The sequence below is a fragment of the Coregonus clupeaformis genome, chromosome 22 (genome assembly GCF_020615455.1).
Source record: "Coregonus clupeaformis isolate EN_2021a chromosome 22, ASM2061545v1, whole genome shotgun sequence".
NCBI classification, from domain to species: domain Eukaryota; kingdom Metazoa; phylum Chordata; class Actinopteri; order Salmoniformes; family Salmonidae; genus Coregonus; species Coregonus clupeaformis.
This window is the reverse complement of record NC_059213.1, coordinates 783,398-803,019: the sequence shown is the minus strand read 5'-3', so window position 1 is coordinate 803,019 and position 19,622 is coordinate 783,398. Positions and strand designations below refer to the sequence as shown.

General features: G+C 41.8%; 1 protein-coding gene across 2 annotated transcripts; it reads right to left on the bottom strand.

Annotated features, from left to right (window-relative positions):
* Window positions 1-8,787: 8,787 nt before the first annotated feature.
* On the bottom strand, window positions 8,788-18,952 carry LOC121536067. Of its 2 annotated transcripts, XM_041843373.2 has the most exons (9): window positions 18,813-18,949; window positions 18,275-18,294; window positions 17,889-18,086; window positions 17,505-17,710; window positions 17,131-17,175; window positions 16,918-16,957; window positions 16,747-16,816; window positions 9,131-9,215; window positions 8,788-9,023 (listed from the first exon to the last, which is right to left on the bottom strand). In XM_041843373.2, exons 2-8 carry the CDS (start codon window positions 18,288-18,290, stop codon window positions 9,176-9,178), a joined length of 615 nt encoding a protein of 204 aa, XP_041699307.1. In that variant the 5' UTR covers window positions 18,291-18,294; window positions 18,813-18,949; the 3' UTR covers window positions 8,788-9,023; window positions 9,131-9,175. The 2 variants fall into 2 exon arrangements, with proteins under 2 accessions (XP_041699307.1, XP_041699309.1); XM_041843375.2 differs by lacking the exon at window positions 17,131-17,175 and having other exon boundaries at window positions 18,813-18,952.
* Window positions 18,953-19,622: the final 670 nt, after the last annotated feature.

Sequence of the window (19,622 nt, the reverse complement as noted above, 5' to 3'; positions counted from 1 at the left end):
TCTCTCATAGCCTCTCATGTAAAATCTTTTTTTTTCAAATATCAGAGCTTTCAATACAATCTCTATGGGTTTCTGAGGGCTTGCACTTACGCGCTTTCGTCATACGTAACATAACCATGAACGTAACTAAGAAAAGAGCGGGTAGCAGCGTCAATCAATTCACGTACTACTATCAAGATGGCTAGCGTTCAGTGCAACTCGATTGTCTCTTTGAAAGAAGTTCACATCAAAGACCATTCAAAACGAGCTACTGGAGTGTATGCTAGCGGTCATGAGGGAACATATTGTGGAGGAGGTGAAGTCGGCGAACTTCGTAGCTATCCAAGCTGACGAGACCACGGACGTTTCTACACAGACACAGCTGGTGCTGAGGTACATAGATAGCAACCACAAAGTGCAGGAGCGCTTTTTTGAGTTCCTTCCCATCTCGGAATCAACCTCAGTCTCAATCGCCAGTGTGCTTTTGGAGAGACTGAACGGTCTTTTTGCCGACGACGAGAAAGTCAAACTCATTGCGCAAGCTTACGATGGAGCCAGTGTGATGAGGCGAGAGAAGGCTGGTGTGCAGCAAAAGGTACGTGAGCATTTCAAGAATGCCCATTACGTGCATTGCTATGTGCATCAGCTGAATTTTATCATGCAGCAAGCTACTTCTCGCATCAAAAAAGTAACTAGTAAACTAGTCCTCAGCATGCCTGATTTCAATGAGAAAGTCATTGACCGCTTTGCTGCATTGAAAGAGAGAAGAGAACAGTTTCAGTACAAGTAATGTAGCCTCTCTATCTCTTTGTCCCTCCCTGTCTGTCTCTTTAACACACACACGCCCAAATCAGTTCACAGTTGATGTTGTTTAAAATAGTTATTTTTCATTAAAAAAAAAGTAAAACTTTTTTTTTACAAATCTATACAATTGGCCAGAATATGGTTGTTCATATTTACAAATCTATACAATTGGCCAGAATATGGTTGTTCATTTTTACAAAGCCATACAGATAGCTGTGTTTACCTTTTCTATAAATTATTTTCAAATTCTGTTTTCAGGCAAAATGTCTATCACTGTTCATTTTCACAAATCTATACAAGAGGGCAGAATATGGAAGTCTATAAAAATGTCCTATTACCAATAACTTGCATCAATGTTTTCAGTAGCCTCTATCAAAAGCTCCTGCTTGCTTGTTGTGAATTATGCTCAGGTGCACATATTTCCAATTCAACCATGAGGCCTTTTTGAAGCAAGTAATGTGTATATCAGTATTGACTTATATGCTGCCCCTGTCTTCATGTTGTTGCTGGACATATCTTTTTTAAAATTATTTTATTATTATTATTTTTTACATTTAGCAGACGCTCTTATCCAGAGCGACTTACAGGAGCAATTAGGGTTAAGTGCCTTGCTCAAGGGCACATCGACAGATTTTTCACCTAGTCGGCTCGGGGATTAGAACCAGCGACCTTTCGGTTACTGGCACAACGCTCTTAACCACTAAGCTACCTGCCGCCCCGGTCACCTAAATCATCAGAAAAATTGCCCCCCCTGAGAATTTTTTCAGGAGCCGCCACTGGGAGGGAGCTGAAGGTTCGAGTTGCCAAACGTCAGCCTCAAAACCTTAATGACTTGGAGAAGATCTGCAAAGAGGAGTGGAACAAAATCCCTCCTGAGATGTGTGCAAACCTGGTGGCCAACTACAAGAAACGTCTGACCTCTGTGATTGCCAACAAGGGTTTTGCCACCAAGTACTAAGTCATGTTTTGCAGAGGGGTCAAATACTTATTTCCCTCATTGAAATGTAAATCAATTTATAACATTTTTGACATGCGTTTTTTCTGGATTTTGTTGTTGCTATTCTGTCTCTCACTGTTCAAATAAACCTACCATTAAAATTATAGACTGATCATGTCTTTGTCAGTGGTCGAACGTACAAAATCAGCAGGGGATCAAATACTTTTTACCCTCACTGCATGAAACTCTTCATTCTTGTTGCTATCCATAGTGGGCTGTAGCCAAGGGAGCATGTCCAAATCATGGTTTGCCCATTGACTAGGTTCAATATAATTACATGATATCAATGACTACCTCATCTCTTTACCCCACACAATTATTTGTATGGTCCCTCAGTCGAGCAGTGAATTTCAAACACAGATTCAACTACAAAGACCAGGGAGGTGACTAAATGGTGACTAAAACAGTTACAGTTTAATGGCTGTGATAGGAGAAAACTGAGGATGGATCAACAACATTGTATTTACTCCACAAGACTAACCTAAATGACAGAGTGAAAAGAAGGAAGCCTGTGCAGAATAAAAATATTCCAAAACATGCATCCTGTTTGCAATAAGGCACTAAAGTAAAACTGCAAACATTGTGGCAAAGAAATGAACTTTATATCCTGACTACAAAGTGTCATGTTTGGGCACATCCAGCACAACACATCACTGAGTACCACTCTTCATATTTTCAGGCATGGTGATGGCTGCATCATGTTATGGGCAGGACTTGACTTGGCCAGGAGCTCAACAGAGCTGAGTACCGGCACCTCAAATGTTCTACTGCTTGAGCTCCTGTTCCTCTTATAGAATATAAGCTCAACAGTATTGTGGAGCTCCTGCACCTACATATAAACAGTACCGGCACCCAAAATGAGTACCGGAACCTATTTCAGTCCAAGTCAATCACTGGTTCTGGGTATGTATGCTGGTCATCGGCAAGGACTAGGGAGTTTTTTTAGGATCAAAATAAACAGAATAGAGCTAAGCACAGGCCTATCCTAGAGGAAAACCTGATTCAGTCTGCTTTCCAACAGACACTGGGAGACAAATTCCCCTTTCATCAGGACAATTACCTAAAACACAAGGCCAAATACACACTGGAGTTGCTCACCAAGATGACATTGAATGTACCTGAGTGGCCTAGTTACAGTTTTGACTTAAATTGTCTTTATAATCTATGCCGTTCAAACGTAGGTTTATTACCAACCAAAAGTGTCTAACACACCATTGTGATCTCTATAGTGCTGTTGGCTGGTCTTCGTTGACTACGTAGGGTTAAACATTGGTACACTATGATCTATAAGGCCACTTATGGAAAACTGCCACCTTATCGCTGTTCATCTTTGATAAGGACAGAAAATAAACACCTGTTATGGCCTCTCTCCTACTTACTTTTAACAGTTCCTAAAATCTGAACGGATCATGGCAAAAAGTGTTTTAGCTACTCAGCTACGTGGTGGTGGAATTCTCTCCAGACCAGCTTTAAATTCCTGGATCTTGTTTCCTTGGAGGAGTTTGAAAGTTTGGTTGACTCACATGTTACTGAGGAATGTGATTGTGATTAGGACTTGATGCGGTGGTACATATGATTTACTTTTTTCTAAGTATGACGCTTGTATGTTTCTGTAATTGAAATGTATATATTTTTTTATAGTGTGTCTATGTCTGTAAGTTTTTACAGTATGTCTGATCTTTGTTTTAAACATTGCTCCCCCCTGCTGCTGTCTTGGTTGAACTAGGTTTTTCTTGAAAAAATAGATCAGAGATTCATCGGACCAGGCAATGGCTTTCCACACCTCAATTGTCCAGTGTTGGTGATCCTGTGCACACTGGAGATGCTTCTTCTTGTTTTTAGCTGATAGGAGTGGAACCCGGTGTGGTCGTCTGCTGCAATAGCCCGTCCGTGACAAGGACCGATGAGTTTTGCGTTAGATGTTGTACTGCTCCGTATTTGCCAGTTTGTGGCCCTCCTGTTAGCTTGCACGATTCTTGCCATTCTCCTTCGACCTCTCTCATCAACCAGCTGTTTTCTCCCTCAGGACTGCCACTGACTGGATGTTTTTTGTTTGTCGAACCATTCATTCATTTCATGTGTGAAAAGCCCATGAGGCCAGCTGTTTCTGAGATACTGAAAAACTCCAGTCCATGGACTGACTTGGCTTTTCTCAATGACTATATACAGTGGGGGAAAAAGTATTTAGTCAGCCACCAATTGTGCAAGTTCTCCCACTTAAAAAGATGAGAGAGGCCTGTAATTTTCATCATAGGTACACGTCAACTATGACAGACAAAATGAGATAAAGAAATCCATAAAATCACATTGTAGGATTTTAATGAATTTATTTGCAAATTATGGTGGAAAATAAGTATTTGGTCAATAACAAAAGTTTCTCAATACTTTGTTATATACCCTTTGTTGGCAATGACACAGGTCAAACATTTTCTGTAAGTCTTCACAAGGTTTTCACACACTGTTGCTGGTATTTTGGCCCATTCCTCCATGCAGATCTCCTCTAGAGCAGTGATGTTTTGGGGCTGTCGCTGGGCAACACAGACTTTCAACTCCCTCCAAAAAGGGGTTGAGATCTGTAGACTGGCTAGGCCACTCCAGGACCTTGAAATGCTTCTTACGAAGCCACTCCTTCGTTGCCCGGGCGGTGTGTTTGGGATCATTGTCATGCTGAAAGACCCAGCCATGTTTCATCTTCAATGCCCTTGTTGATGGAAGGAGGTTTTCACTCAAAATCTCATGATACATGGCCCCATTCATTCTTTCCTTTACACGGATCAGTCGTTCTGGTCCCTTTGCAGAAAAACAGCCCCACAGCATGATATTTCCACCCCCATGCTTCACAGTAGGTATGGTGTTCTTTGGATGCAACTCAGCATTCTTTGTCCTTCAAACACGACGAGTTGAGTTTTTACCAAAAAGTTCTATTTTGGTTTCATCTGACCATATGACATTCTCCCAATCCTCTTCTGGATCATCCAAATGCACTCTAGCAAACTTCAGACGGGCCTGGACATGTACTGGCTTAAGCAGGGGGACACGTCTGGCACTGCAGGTTTGAGTCCCTGGCGGCGTAGTGTGTTACTGATGGTAGGCTTTGTTACTTTGGTCCCAGCTCTCTGCAGGCCATTCACTAGGTCCCCCCATGTGGTTCTGGGATTTTTGCTCACCGTTCTTGTGATCATTTTGACCCCACGGGGTGAGATCTTGCGTGGAGCCCCAGATCGAAGGAGATTATTACATTTACATTTTTACATTTACATCATTTAGCAGACGCTCTTATCCAGAGCGACTTACAGTTAGTGCATACATTATTCTTTCTTTTTTTTTTTCATACTGGCCCCCCGTGGTCTTGTATGTCTTCCATTTCCTAATAATTGTTCCCACAGTTGATTTCTTCAAACCAAGCTGCTTACCTATTGCAGATTCAGTCTTCCCAGCCTGGTGCAGGTCTACAATTTCGTTTCTGGTGTCCTTTGACAGCTCTTTGGTCTTGGCCATAGTGGAGTTTGGAGTGTGACTGCTTGAGGTTGTGGACAGGTGTTTTTTATACTGATAACAAGTTCAAACAGGTGCCATTAATACAGGTAACGAGTGGAGGACAGAGGAGCCTCTTAAAGAAGATGTTATAGGTCTGTGAGAGCCAGAAATCTTGCTTGTTTGTAGGTGACCAAATACTTATTTTCCACCATAATTTGCAAATAAATTCATAAAAAATCCTACAATGTGATTTTTGGGGGGTTTTTTTCTCAATTTGTCTGACATAGTTGACGTGTACCTATGATGAAAATTACAGGCCTCTCTCTTCTTTTTAAGTGGGAGAACTTGCACAATTGGTGGCTGACTAAATACTTTTTTTCCCCACTGTATATTTGACTTGGCTTTGCTCAATGACCATTTATGACTTGGCTTGGCTCAATGACTGTATATATGACTTGACTTTGCTACATTAATATATATTTGACTTGGCTTGGCTCAATGGCTGTTTATATGACTTGGCTTTGCTCAATGACTACCTACAAAAGGTTGCACTGTGTCCATTACAATGGAGAAAAATAAGTATCTTATTGAAGATGCCCAATCTTTGGAGATAACAATAGAATGTGAAGTCAAAGATATTGGTTTCCATCTGTGGCAATGCTTTCCCTAAATGCTTTTGACAAATCCAGCTCCAGAATAGCCTAGCCAGCTAAACTTTTGAATATGGTGTAGCAAAAAACAACAGATAACATTAGCTAGCTAGATAAGGTTAGCAAGATAGTGTAACCGGTGTGAAATGGCTAGCTAGTTAGCGGTGCGCGCTAGTAGCATTTCAATCGGTGACGTCTGTTGGGATTTGTTTTCTAATAATTGGATTGAAGTGATGAATAGCTTAGAAGGAATGCATTAATGAGGAGCATAGGTTTGTACTATACTGATATAAATTGTTTCACATAACAGGCTGTGATTCATGTGTGGAACGTTAGGGGAAGGACAGATAAGACTTGTATTTCTTACAGATACGAACACTGCCTCTTTGTTGTCTGTGAACCGTTGTCTGTGAACCGTCCTTGGATGTAGGAACGTACAGTCTTTTGGGTGCTGACTCTACAGGTTATTATGATAGCAACTTATGCCTGGGAACGGTGGAGCGCCAAGGGGTGGGACTAACCCGTGCGCCAACGGATTGGCTGAGTAAAGTCTAAACCACACTCAGTCCTTTACTCTGATTGGCCAACAGAAGAGGTGGGAACTCTCTGTCAGAGTATTTGAGAAAGTACCTGTAAACAATGGTTTAGTTCTCTGAGTGCCCTGCGTGGTATCTCAGCGGACCCGTATATACGAACCTTCATACTTATCATACATACATTTTGCATATAATAAATTTAGCTTGGATTGAAGATCTCTTGATTCTTATTCCAATACCAGATTTGAATTACGCAATTTCTAACACGTCACTCCCTCTGAGACATTGAAGTAGTTGTTTCCCTTGCTCTGCAAGGACCGTGGCTTTTGTGGAGCGACGGGTAACGGTGCTTCGAGGATGACTGTTGTCGATGTGTGCAGAGGGTCCCTGGTTCAAGCCCAGGTAGGGGCGAGGAGAGGGACGGAAGCAACACTGTTACAATAGCATTCTAGTTTGTGCATTCCCCATATAATTCACCACGACATTCCTTCCCACCCACAATTCGTGAATATGTAGGCCTATAAGTATTCCCCGTCATTCTTCGGAGGGGGAACCTAAACATGCATTTCAGCTCTTAGGCAGGAATTATGTCGATATAGGGGCGGCATTGCTACAAGGTATAGTAATATAAGGTATAGTACAGATAGGCTAACTGCCAAAATAAAGGAAACACCAACATAAAGTGTCTTAATAGGGTGTTGGGCCACCATAAGCCGCCAGAACAGCTTCAATGCGCCTTGGCATAGATTGTACAAGTGTCTGGAAATCTATTGGAGGAATTCCATCATTTGGTGTTTTGTTGATGGTGGTGGAAAACCCTGTTCAGGCGCTGCTCCAGAATCTCCCAAAAGTGTCCAATTGGGTTGAGCCTTGTGACCGAGACAGACACATACCTTTTAAACCCCCTATGCTCCTTTGAGACCCTTCTTTCAAAGCAGAGATACTGTATATAATGAAGAGATGTTATTGTCTCCGCCCTAACAATGGGAGTCATTGTCCCAAAGGTGGGAAGGTAGGGGGTCTGCTTAATAAACAGAATTTCTGTTTTCCCACATGGACAGATTTTGACGGGAGTGGACCCTTTCACTTCGCCTCATCCTTTCTGTTCAAAGTCACTGAAATCTCTTCTTCTAGCCTTGGTAGCCAAAATAATGGGCAACTGGGCATTTCTATGCATGACCCTAAACATCATGGGATGTTAATTGCTTAATTAACTCAGGAACCACACCTGTGTGGAAGCACCTGCTTTCAATATACTTTGTATCCCTCATTTACTCAAACGTTTCCTTTATTTTGGCAGCTACCTGTAAGACAAGACTATCCCTCAGTTCGTGATCCTGTTAATCAGACATCTATATGAATGTACGCTTCCTCCACAGGCTGGATAACATTTTAGCAAAACACTCTTATTGAATAAGGAACTTCATTTAAAGGGAAATTCTGCCACATATTAATCTTCACCAAACCAGTGTCTACATATGTGAAAACAGCGTGTTTCTATCATCTGTGGTTAGAAAGATAAAAAAATGCTTGTCTGTGACATCACAGGGTAGGATTAAAAGTAAAAAAAACATTGATTTTCAAAACCTGCAGTGAGTTTCTAGCCCAAGGGAGGGTATTTTCTTGCTCCCCACGTCACCGCGAATCTCAGTGTTTGAAAATCAGTGTTTATAAATGTGCTTTGATAATGTCATCAGGTAATATAATAATATAATATATTATAATATGCCATTTAGCAGACGCTTTTATCCAAAGCGACTTACAGTCATGTGTCATGTCATGTTTTACGTATGGGTGGTCCCGGGGATCGAACCCACTACCCTGGCGTTACAAGCGCCATGCTCTACCAGCTGAGCTACAGAGGACCACCCATACGTAAAGTTAATGTTAGATTTTTTCCTACAAAACGTACAAATGCGCCGTTTTCACATATGTCGACACTGGTATTGTGCTGGAGATAATGAAAATTAGGTTGATAAGTGGTGCCCTTTAAGGATTTTACTGAATAAGGAACTTCATTTGAGGCCAATTTCATGCTCTAGCCACCGTTTGGTGTTTACAGCCATCTTGACTTCAACAACCCGACCAGGTGACACGTCCCAGAATGCAATGTTTTGTTCAAACGCCTTTTCCCTCACTTTAGAGCTCAGCTCAGTCATTGAACTACTGCAAAAATAGTGAGGCCTTTGTATGCCTGTTACAAACTCCTCCAAAATAGTTGAATTTGTGGCTAGCAAGTTAGCCTTGCGTCAAGCAACCCGGGTTACCCCCACTGTTTGCTACACTGGTGTCAGAAGTGGGATGCATGTATAAACTACCAGTGATGTTGAGATGTGTCCCCTTCCACAGATCCTGTTTCTTCTTTATTATTTTCCATTATTTTTAATCAAATCTTTTATATCGGCCCCAATTACTATACATTACAACTGCAAATTCTCTTCACATCCAAAGTAAATACATTTTCTTATTTAGTAGGCCGTGAAATGATAGATAAATACAATTCTCATATCTTCATTGTTGGTACAAAAGTGGAACTGCTTTCATCACTTCTGGAACGAGGTGTTGAAGAGGGACATGGATCTTGAAAAGATTAGGAAACATGAAACACAAGATGTTAGTGGTCCTGATTTGACCTGTGATGATTACTCTAATTACAATGACCACATGAATGACAACCTACTACCTACTTTGAACCTCATTATTGTCCCAGAAGCGCCGCTTCACATATGAACTCACTCTACAGATGCAGCTGTAGCCTGAAGACACTCGCCACTGAAAAGAGAATAATGACTTTTGTTTAACAGCTCGATTGTGACAGACACCATCGTTAAAGTTGACTTCTATTTTTTTTTTTTTTTTAAGTGTCGCACCGAAGAGGCACATGATTGATGATGTATAGTTTTATCATTTGCAATGATTTGACAAACCATTATATAGCTGTAACTGCCTCTGTCGCCAGTTTATTTCATGTATTAGCACTTTAGTTTATTTAATGTATTTGCACTTTTTATTATTTAATTTCTTCTGAATTGTACGTTTACAGCAAGACGGAACTAATTATTGGTTCCGCCCGAGTGTTGTCACCCGAGCGCCTTTTAGCGACGCACGAGCTGTTAACTTTACCGCAAAAAGCGAATTATTTTTCCACTGTTATCGTGTTTAAGTGCATACTTACAAAGAAAGTATACAGAAGAAGATAAAGGACATTTAAAAGGATGTTTAGCACCTCTGTGTGATAAGCAGCAATGAGTTGTCACGGGTTGACCAGCATTAAAGCCCTGTATTCAAATCAAGACCTCTTGCCTCATGCCTGTCACTGGAGGAGCTACAGTGAGAACTCATCTGCTCTGCATGAGTAGACGAGGAAGACAGTACCAAAGAGCCGTGATCCATGGACAAGAAGGGACATCTCTACATCCAAGAGTGTGCATCTGCTCCTGACATTTACACAGCCGCAGCATCCACAGAAGAATCCAGGCGCCTTACCATGAATCCAGCTGATGCAAAGAAGCTTAAACTATTTCCCACAAGAGACTGACACATTTTTGCCTTCATATTCATACGGTATAGTTGTGTGTATGTTTAAGTGTTAAATAAGCTACAACCAAGAGACTGAATTTTGCATTTCATAGAACAACGTGATATTGATTTGTGTGAAGTAGATGTGAATATGTTCTAAAAAATAATATTAGTGGTAAAAATAGTATAAATGTGAATAGCTAATGGGAGCTGAATCACTTAGCTACAGGCCAAATTAGATTTAACCCAAATTTAAGTACACCAAGTAACAATGTCAGAGTTTTACCTCTGGGAGAAAGCAGGTTAATGTAGGTGAAAGTATAGAGCAGCAGTGCATAGACATGCAACCACAGGCTACTAAAGGCACAAGAGCTAATGACCACACTTCCTCACAAGAACCACGAAGAAGCCAAAGAGACCGAAAGTTAACAGAAAAGGGCCAAGAACTGTACAATGAGCAAATAAGAAGATTTGCTCACCGTTTCACTGTGAGCTATGAGGAGTGGAAGGCTATTGCTAAAGAAGCCAAGCAAGCTTTGAGTGGACAATGCTCAAACAACCTGCTACATGAACACATAAGCAAAATAAGTGCTGCCTCAGAGAATCTGAACATTGCTTATGATGAGTTAAGGCGCATAGACAACCCTGACCATGACACACGTCGCAGAATTGACACCTGTGATGCAGTAACCAGGAAGATCATCCAAACTGCAAAAGATCGTTTGGAGACAGCAGATAACGGTGGAGGAGATGAACAACGAGGCAACAGGGGCGACATCGTCTATATTCAAGTCTGTAGCCTCAGACAAGATAAGTATCAAATCCCAATGCACTAAGTCCTCTCATGCTCAAAGCAGCTCCAGACATTCAAGTCGGATTTCTGTTAGCAGACAAGATGCCGCTGCTGAAGTTGCTGCCAATGAAGCTACTCTAGAAGTACTACTAGAACAAGAGTGTTGCATTGAGGAATTGGAAAGGCTTGAAGCTGAAGCTGCAGAGAGACAAAAGGTGCTAGATGCAAAGCGGAGACAACTGGAGCGACTAGAGACAGTTAAAAAGTTAAAGGCTGCTAAGGCACGTCAGCGAGTGTATGATCAGAGTGAGTGCTCAGATAAAGAAATAAGCAGTCTACTCCATCAAAGTGTCTGTATGAAGGAAAAGGAAGAAGTTAAACATGAAAATAATCTGTTGCAGCACCATTCTTCACCACAAGACCGGGCACATTCAAAGCAGGATGACAGCACAGCAGCTCTTGTTAGAGCACTTGCAGAGTCCATCAGTGCAGGTCGTCTACCTATACCTGAACCAACAATATTCAATGGCGACCCACTCAGATTCAATGACTGGAAGGTTTCATTTCAGACACTCATTGATCGGAAAAACATTCCAGCCGAAGAAAAGATATATTACTTGCGAAAGTATGTGGGTGGACCTGCTAAAAAGGCTATAGAGAGCTAATTCCTGCTTGGTTCAGAGTCAGCCTATCACGCAGCATGGAGGATTCTCGAGGAAAGATATGGAAATCCATTCCTCATAGCCAAAGCATTCAGAGATAAGCTGGAGGCATGGCCCAAGATAAGCTCCAAAGGCAATATCGAACTTCAAGAGTTTGCTGATTTTCTTCGGAGCTGTGAGGCTGCTATGACTCAGATCAGAGGCCTCGAAGTACTTAATGACTGCAATGAGAACCAGAAGTTACTTGCAAAGCTTCCAGACTGGCTGACCTCGAGATGGAACAGAAAGGTCATAGAAGTGGAGGAAGAAAGCCACACATTCCCAAGCTTCCAGCAGTTTGTAAAGTTTCTCACACGTGAAGCTAAGATTGCAAATAACCCAATAACATCTCTCCATGCTCTGAAACCTGCTGAAGGTGAGCAGATCAAGGTTTTAAAGAACAGAGCTCTCGGAGCAAAGGTACTAGCAACTAACTCAGATGAAAAAGCTTCCTCCACAAACTGTGTTTTTTTGTGAGAAGTCAGGTCACAGTCTACACAAGTGTTGGAAATTTATGAATAAAACCATCTCTGAGCGAGTCAAGTTTGTTCAAGGGATGAAGTTGTGCTTTGGCTGTCTGAAGCCTGGCCATCGCTCAAAGGAGTGTGAAAATAGAAGGATCTGTGATACTTGTGAGAAAGGACATCCAACCTGCCTACACGATAATCGCAGCAAAGAAAGAGGAATGTCAACAAGGACTGATGGAGAAATGGAGAGTGACAAGTCAAGAGAAGGAACGACAGATCGTTCACAAGAGAGGGTGACAAAACCACCACGCGAGGTAACATCTAACAGAGTTATCCAGAATGTTAAAGGCACCCATACATCCTCAGTCATTCCTGTGTGGTTGTCCACTACAAGTAAGCCAAATCATGAAGTTCTTGTGTACGCTCTTCTCGATACACAGAGTGACACGACCTTCATCCTTGAAGAGACAGCAAAGGTGCTTCACACTAAAAATGAACCAGTCCAGTTAAAGCTCTCCACAATGGCTTCAAGAAATACAGTGGTGCCTAGCAGAAGGCTGACTGATCTACAAATAAGAGGATTCTACTCCGATAAGATAATCTACCTGCCAGTAACTTACTCAAGAGAATTCATCCCTGCAAACAGAGATCATATTCCCACACCAGTGACTGCCAAGGCATGGTCTCATCTTGAGCACATTGCAGATTAAATTGCTCCTCTGCAGAGCTGTGACATCGGCCTACTAATTGGCTACAACTGTCCTCAAGCTCTTGCACCAAGACAAGTGGTTGCTGGAGAAGAAAATGAGCCCTTTGCTCAGAGAACAGACTTGGGTTGGAGTGTAGTCGGCTATGGCAACCCATGTCTTGACTTTGGAGATGCCTTTGGAATAAGCCATCAAGTCATTGTGAAGCAAGTGACATCAGTTCTTCCAAATCTCCCAAACGAAGTGCACTATGTCTGTAGAACACAGATCAAAGAAGTAGTCCTTCCAACAGACGTCATCAAGGTGTTGGAATCTGATTTTGTAGAAAGGGCTTCAGAAGATAAACACCTTTCTCAAGAGGATCTCCAGTTCATGTCAATTATGGAGAGTGGCATCAGACTCAAGGATGATGGGCACTATGAAATGCCACTTCCCTTCAAGAAAGGAAGACCAAACTTACCAGATAACAAGGTATGTGGCATCCACCGTCTCAGATGTCTGGAGAAGAAGTTAAAGGGAAATGAGCAGTACTGCAGAGACTATAAGACCTTTATGGATGAGACAATAGCTTGTGGAGACGCCGAGCTTGTCCCTGAAGAGGATATTAGCAAGACCCCAGCGTGGTACATCCCCCACCATGGGGTGTATCATCCCCAAAAGCCCGGTAAGATCCGTGTCGTTTTTGACTGCTCTGTAAGGTTTCAAGGGACAGCCTTGAATGACCATCTCCTGACTGGCCCAGAGTTAACAAACACCTTGGTGGGAGTTTTGTGTCGGTTCAGAAAGGGTCGTGTGGCAGTTATGTGTGACATAGAACGTATGTTCCACCAGTTCCATGTTAAGCCAGAGGACCAAGATTACCTCAGATTCTTGTGGTGGAAGGATGGAGATCTTAAAGCCCAGCCCTCCATCTATCGAATGAAGGTCCACTTGTTCGGTGCAGCTTCATCACCTGGATGTGCTAACTATGGCCTGAAGCACCTTGCCGCTCAAGGACAAGGATGCTTTAGAGAAGAAACCATCAGGTTCATCCAGAAGAACTTCTACGTCGATGATGGATTGGCAAGTGTAGAATCTGAAAACCAAGCAATCCAACTAGTGAAGGAAGCAAGAGAGCTTTGCCGCACAGGCAAACTTCGATTGCACAAGTTAATCTCCAACAGCAAAGAAGTCTTAGCCACAATTCCTGAGGAAGAGTGTGCTAAAGCCGTCAAGGACCTGACCATGATGTTGGGAGAACCACACATGGAAAGAGCACTAGGAGTACAGTGGTGTGTGACTTCTGATGAGCTGCAGTTCAGAGTGGTTGTCAAAGAAAATCCACTTACCCGCAGAGGGGTCTTGTCCACAGTTGCCTCGGTGTACGACCCACTTGGATTTGTGGCACCCTTCATCCTGGTAGGAAAGCAGATCCTGCAGCAGATGTGTCGTGACAAGCTCAGTTGGGATGATCCTTTGCCTGATGACCTTCGACCCCTGTGGGAGTCTTGGTTGCAAGATCTAAAAAACTTGGCTGGTGTGAGAATCCAAAGATACTATCTGCCATCAAGCTTCAAGGTCCAGCATTATGAGCTCCACCACTTCTCTGACGCCAGCGTGTCAGGCTATGGAGAGTGCTCGTATCTAAGAGCAGTCAGTACATCAGGTGAGGTCCACTGCTCCCTGGTCATGGGAAAGTCAAGAGTTGCTCCTACTAAAGTCACGACCATACCAAGACTCGAGCTGTCAGCAGCAGTAATAGCAGTCCGGACCAGTGACATGCTCAAGAAAGAACTAGAAATAGACTGCCAACAAGAATGTTTCTGGACTGACTCAAAGGTTGTACTTGGATACATCAGTAATGAAGCCAGAAGATTTCATGTTTTTGTAGCAAATAGAGTTGAACGCATCAAGCTAAGCACAGAGGCCAGACAATGGAGATATGTAGCTTCAGAAGACAACCCAGCTGACCACGCCTCAAGGGGTGTCACAGCAGAACAACTCACAGCTTCTAACTGGTTCACAGGTCCAGACCTTCTTTGGCAAAAAGAGCTACCAACTGGGAGAGATCGAGAGCAGTGACCCAGAGGTCAAGAAAGCTCAGGTTCATGACACTCAGGCAGAAGAAGCAAAAACAATTTTAGATCGTCTACACAAGTTCTCAGACTGGACAAGAATGGTGAAGGCTGTTGCCAGACTCAAGCGCTGTGCTAAGGAAATCAAAGGTCTCAAGCCAAAGTCCTGTGAGGCCTCGAACTTGGAGGAAAGGAAAGAGGCGGAGCTGACCATAATCAAGATGGTCCAGGAAGCAACTCTCTCTCAAGAAATTCAACGCCTTAGACATCATAAGGAGACAAAGGTCAAAGACAAAGCCAACCAGTTGCACAAACTATGTCCGTTCCTGGATGATCAAGGTGTAATCAGAGTAGGAGGCCGCTTAGCTAATGCTGCCCTACATCCACATGTGAGGCATCCAGCAGTACTTCCTAGAGACAGTCATGTTTCTGCATTGCTCGTCAAGCACTATCATGAGAGAGTGTACCATCAAGGTCGAGGAATGACTATAAATGAACTCCGATCCAATGGCATATGGATCCTGGGTTGCATCAAGCTTGTTTCATCCCATATTCACAAGTGCACAAGTTGCAGAAGGTTCCGAAGATGCACAGAGCAACAAAGGATGGCAGACCTTCCAGAAGAGCGGATGGAAACAACTGCTCCATTCACTTACTGTGGAATGGACTGCTTCGGACCTTTTCACATTAAGGAAGGAAGAAAGGAGCTAAAGCGTTATGGGCTGTTGCTCACCTGCATGTGTTCAAGAGGAGTTCACATTGAAGCACTTGATGACTTGACCTCAGATGCCTTTATCAATGCTCTGCGTTCATTCATCGCCATTCGTGGATCAGTAAGGCAGATAAGGTGTGATCAAGGGACAAACTTTGTCGGAGCAAGGCGTGAGTTCATTGAAGCACTGAAAGAGATGGATCAAGAAGAGCTCAAAGATTTGGGCTGCGAGTTCATCATGAACACCCCTGCCTCAAGTCATATGGGTGGAGTCTGGGAAAGACAAATCCGCACTATCAGAAGTGTCCTGGCGTCCATTCTAAAACAGTCGTCCAGACAACTTGACTCCTCTTCCCTACGAACATTTCTATATGATGTTATGGCGGTTGTGAATAGCAGACCTCTAACCACTGATCATCTGAACGATTCTACCAGTCCATAGCCCTTGACACCAAACCACATCTTGACCATGAAATCCACAATCATTCTCCCTCCTGGAAAGTTTGTCAAGGAGGATCTCTACCTCCGCAAAAGATGGCGCAGAGTTCAACTCTTAACCAACAACTTTTGGGTACGATGGAAAAAGGAGTATCTCCTGAATCTCCAACACAGACAGAAGTGGACCAAAGATCGCAGAAATGCAAAGGTCGGTGACATTGTTCTGTTACAAGATGCTGCCACACCACGAAACCAATGGAAGCTAGCAAGAGTCATCGAGATGTATCCTGGAAGTGATGAAAGAGTGAGGAGACTCAAGTTACTCATCAGTGACTCCTCCCTGGATGGAAGAGGAAAGCGTACAGCCAAACCTGTTTACCTGGAGAGACCCATTCAGAAAACGGTTACATTGCTAGAAGCAGACTGATGGTTCTATCATACACTCACACACAGTTTATTAGTTGTTTATTAGGACAGAGTTTCATTTAATTTATTCATGCAGTAGGTTTGTCTCCAAGTTTTAAGAAATCACTTGTGATTTGGTGGGAGTGTAACTGCCTCTGTCGCCAGTTTATTTCATGTATTAGCACTTTAGTTTATTTCATGTATTTGCACTTTTTATTATTTAATTTCTTCTGAATTGTACGTTTACAGCAAGACGGAACTAATTATTGGTTCCGCCCGAGTGTTGTCACCCGAGCGCCTTTTAGCGACGCACCGAGGAAACTTTACCGCAAAAAGCGAATTATTTTCCCACTGTTATCGTGTTTAAGTGCATACTTACAAAGAAAGTATACAGAAGAAGATAAAGGACATTTAAAAGGATGTTTAGCACCTCTGTGTGATAAGCAGCAATGAGTTGTCACGGGTTGACCAGCATTAAAGCCCTGTATTCAAATCAAGACCTCTTGCCTGTCACTGGAGGAGCTATAATAGCTCTTAATCACACTGCTATAACGGGGTCTTGTAGAGGTACGTGGATCTTGAAAAGATTAGGAAACATAAAACAGAAAATGTTAGTGATATGACCTGTGATGATTACTGTATTACATTGACCACATTAATGAACACAATAGAACCTACTGTGATTGAAAAGGTAGTTGTAGACTGAAGACACTGGCCACTGCAAAGAGAATAATGACTTGTGAGATCCACAGCAGTACTGACTTTTGTTTAACAGCTCCATTATGACAGACACCATCCATAAATTTGACTTCTATTTTTCTTCCTTTTAAAGTGTCGCCCCGAAGAGGCACATGATTGACGATGTCTAGTTTTATCATTGATTTGACAAACCATTATAATGCTCTGAGTCACAGCTAGAATGCCAGGATGTCCGGTCTGTAAAAAGAGATGAAGAAGTATAAAGTACATCAAATACAGAGAGATGCTGTACTCACAATGATGATTCATTGATACAAAATCCCAATTACAATCTGTGTGACAGCTACAGAGTTCAGTAACACAGTCTAAACTGATCCATTCTTCGGCTCCAATCTATAGAAAACACTCATTACAAATACTAATATTTGATTCATACTACAACTATTTATTTTCTCTTACACTATCAGACCCTGTGTAATAAAATACTTTGGTTAACTATATGGTTTTGCATTTTGAGCTATTTAAAGAGAGTGGCCCTCCCTGAACCTTGAATTAGGGTTAGCTACCTTTGGCTGTATGTTCAGCCTCTTCAGAATAGTCCTGACTGCTGCATCATTACGAGGACAGTCCAGTAGTCCTCCCTGGCTCTCATGGAACAGACAGTCCACTGTGAGTTTTACATCACTTCTGGTCACTAGTCTGCTGCTGTCAGGTACAGTGAAGTCTGGGCTGAAGGTGTGATGCAGCACTACCAGAATGACATCTTTACCAGCTGTCAAGAGAATGAGGGAATACGTCAAAATAAACCAATAAGCATCTCAAATAAAGAATTTAGTAATATAATTTATGTCGTTGGTACATTTTGAGTAAATCTGGTGTGGAAAGAGAATATCTGGTATAGAAGGAAATAACATTGCTTGGGAAGTTATATTTGGGATGAGTTACTGTACTTGGAATCTGTTGCAGTGCTGCTTCAATATCAGTCCCAAGACAGGAGACGATGGGACAGAAAGCCATGATGACATCACTCTCCACCGGAGACTTGACTTCCGTAAAACATCTTGTGGTGTTGAGTCGTCTCATAAACTGAATATGAGAACTCAAAGTACTGCCAGTCTCAACTGTGAAGTATTTCATCTTGTGTGCCACTTAGACAAGAGAGAGAAATCAAAAAGGTTATTTATGAAAGTATTAATGTTGGTGTTAATTGGAACAATGAATATTTGGATCATAGTTCAGCCATCTATAAGAGTGTTTTAGGTTTAACCATTTATTTTATAATATACCCCAAATATCAAAATCTTAAATTATACAAAAGAGCCCTGTTGAAAATTACCTCTGCGTTCCAACATGGATCTATAGAAAGTGAATGAACAGAGAAATGGTTTATTAGTCTAGATAGATACATTCAGGATAATAAAACTACAACCAGTATACAAACTATTAAGATAACCTATCTTTCTCTATGGTCCAAACTGGGTACAGCAGCGTGAAACTATTTCACATTCTAAACATTAACTTTTTGCTGTAATCTTTCACAATATCTGGCACTAGAGTACTTTGCCACCTCACTCCTTCCACTGGACCACATGATTTCTTGGAATTAGAAAGTGAAAGCAATGTGTTAGTGTAAAAGTACTTACTGCCTCTGTTCTATTCTACATTCATAGAATTACACGTCTAAAACATTTTCCACTAAAATCTACACTACCAGTTTTCACTTAACCATGTCTACTGTTTTATTCCTGTTGTAGACATAGAATATTAAATGATCACAAAACCTATCATGACACCCACCCAACTGTAAATGATAGTTATGGTGTTCATGTTGAACATGAATTGTCAATGAAAGGAAATGAGGAAAGTAGACTTACCCTGCAGCTATGGGATAATTTTCTGTTCCCTGTATTGCAGCTATGGGATAATTGTCTGTTGACTGTATTGCAGTTGTGGTTTGAAGTGATCTGTTCCAATAGCTAAACTAAGAGAAAGTGAAACTAAACAGCATGATAAACCAGGGGTTATACTAGTTACCACAGCCACAAAGTCAAAATAGGTTATATTGTAAAAATTCATGAAAACTAAAATTAACTTTTTGGTCTTAATTTAAGGTTAGGCATAAGGTCAGCAGTGTGGTTAAGATTCGGGTAAAGGTAGGTTTAAAATGATAAATAATAAAAATAGGCGGGGTCTATGACTTTGTGGATGTGGTAATTAGTGACGACCGATAGGAAGAGGAGGAGGCTATTTTATCAGAAAGTCACTTTGGCAATCTATAGTTCAAACAACAAAGCCATCTACCCTGCCACTTATTTGGCAAACAGCTGAGTGATGGGGCTGTAAAAATTGAACTACCCTTACATTCATAGACAGAGCTGTGGATGCAAGGAACGACAGACCATTCATAACATCAACATGATAGTTTTAGCCAGGTTGAGGCTATACAGTGCTAGTTTACGTTTACACATTTAAAAACAACGGAGTAAAAAAAGAATATATTTTGGGTTCTGATGGGGTACGGCAGTTGAATTAAGCTGATAGTGCAATTATAAATTATAGTCTTTTGAATTCATTACATATAACCATTGATTCTTAAGTCCAGAAATGAATGTACCAAACACAGATTGCCCTTTTAATATAAGGTAAAGTACGTCATAGTAGTTAGACCAAGCAAGATTAAAATG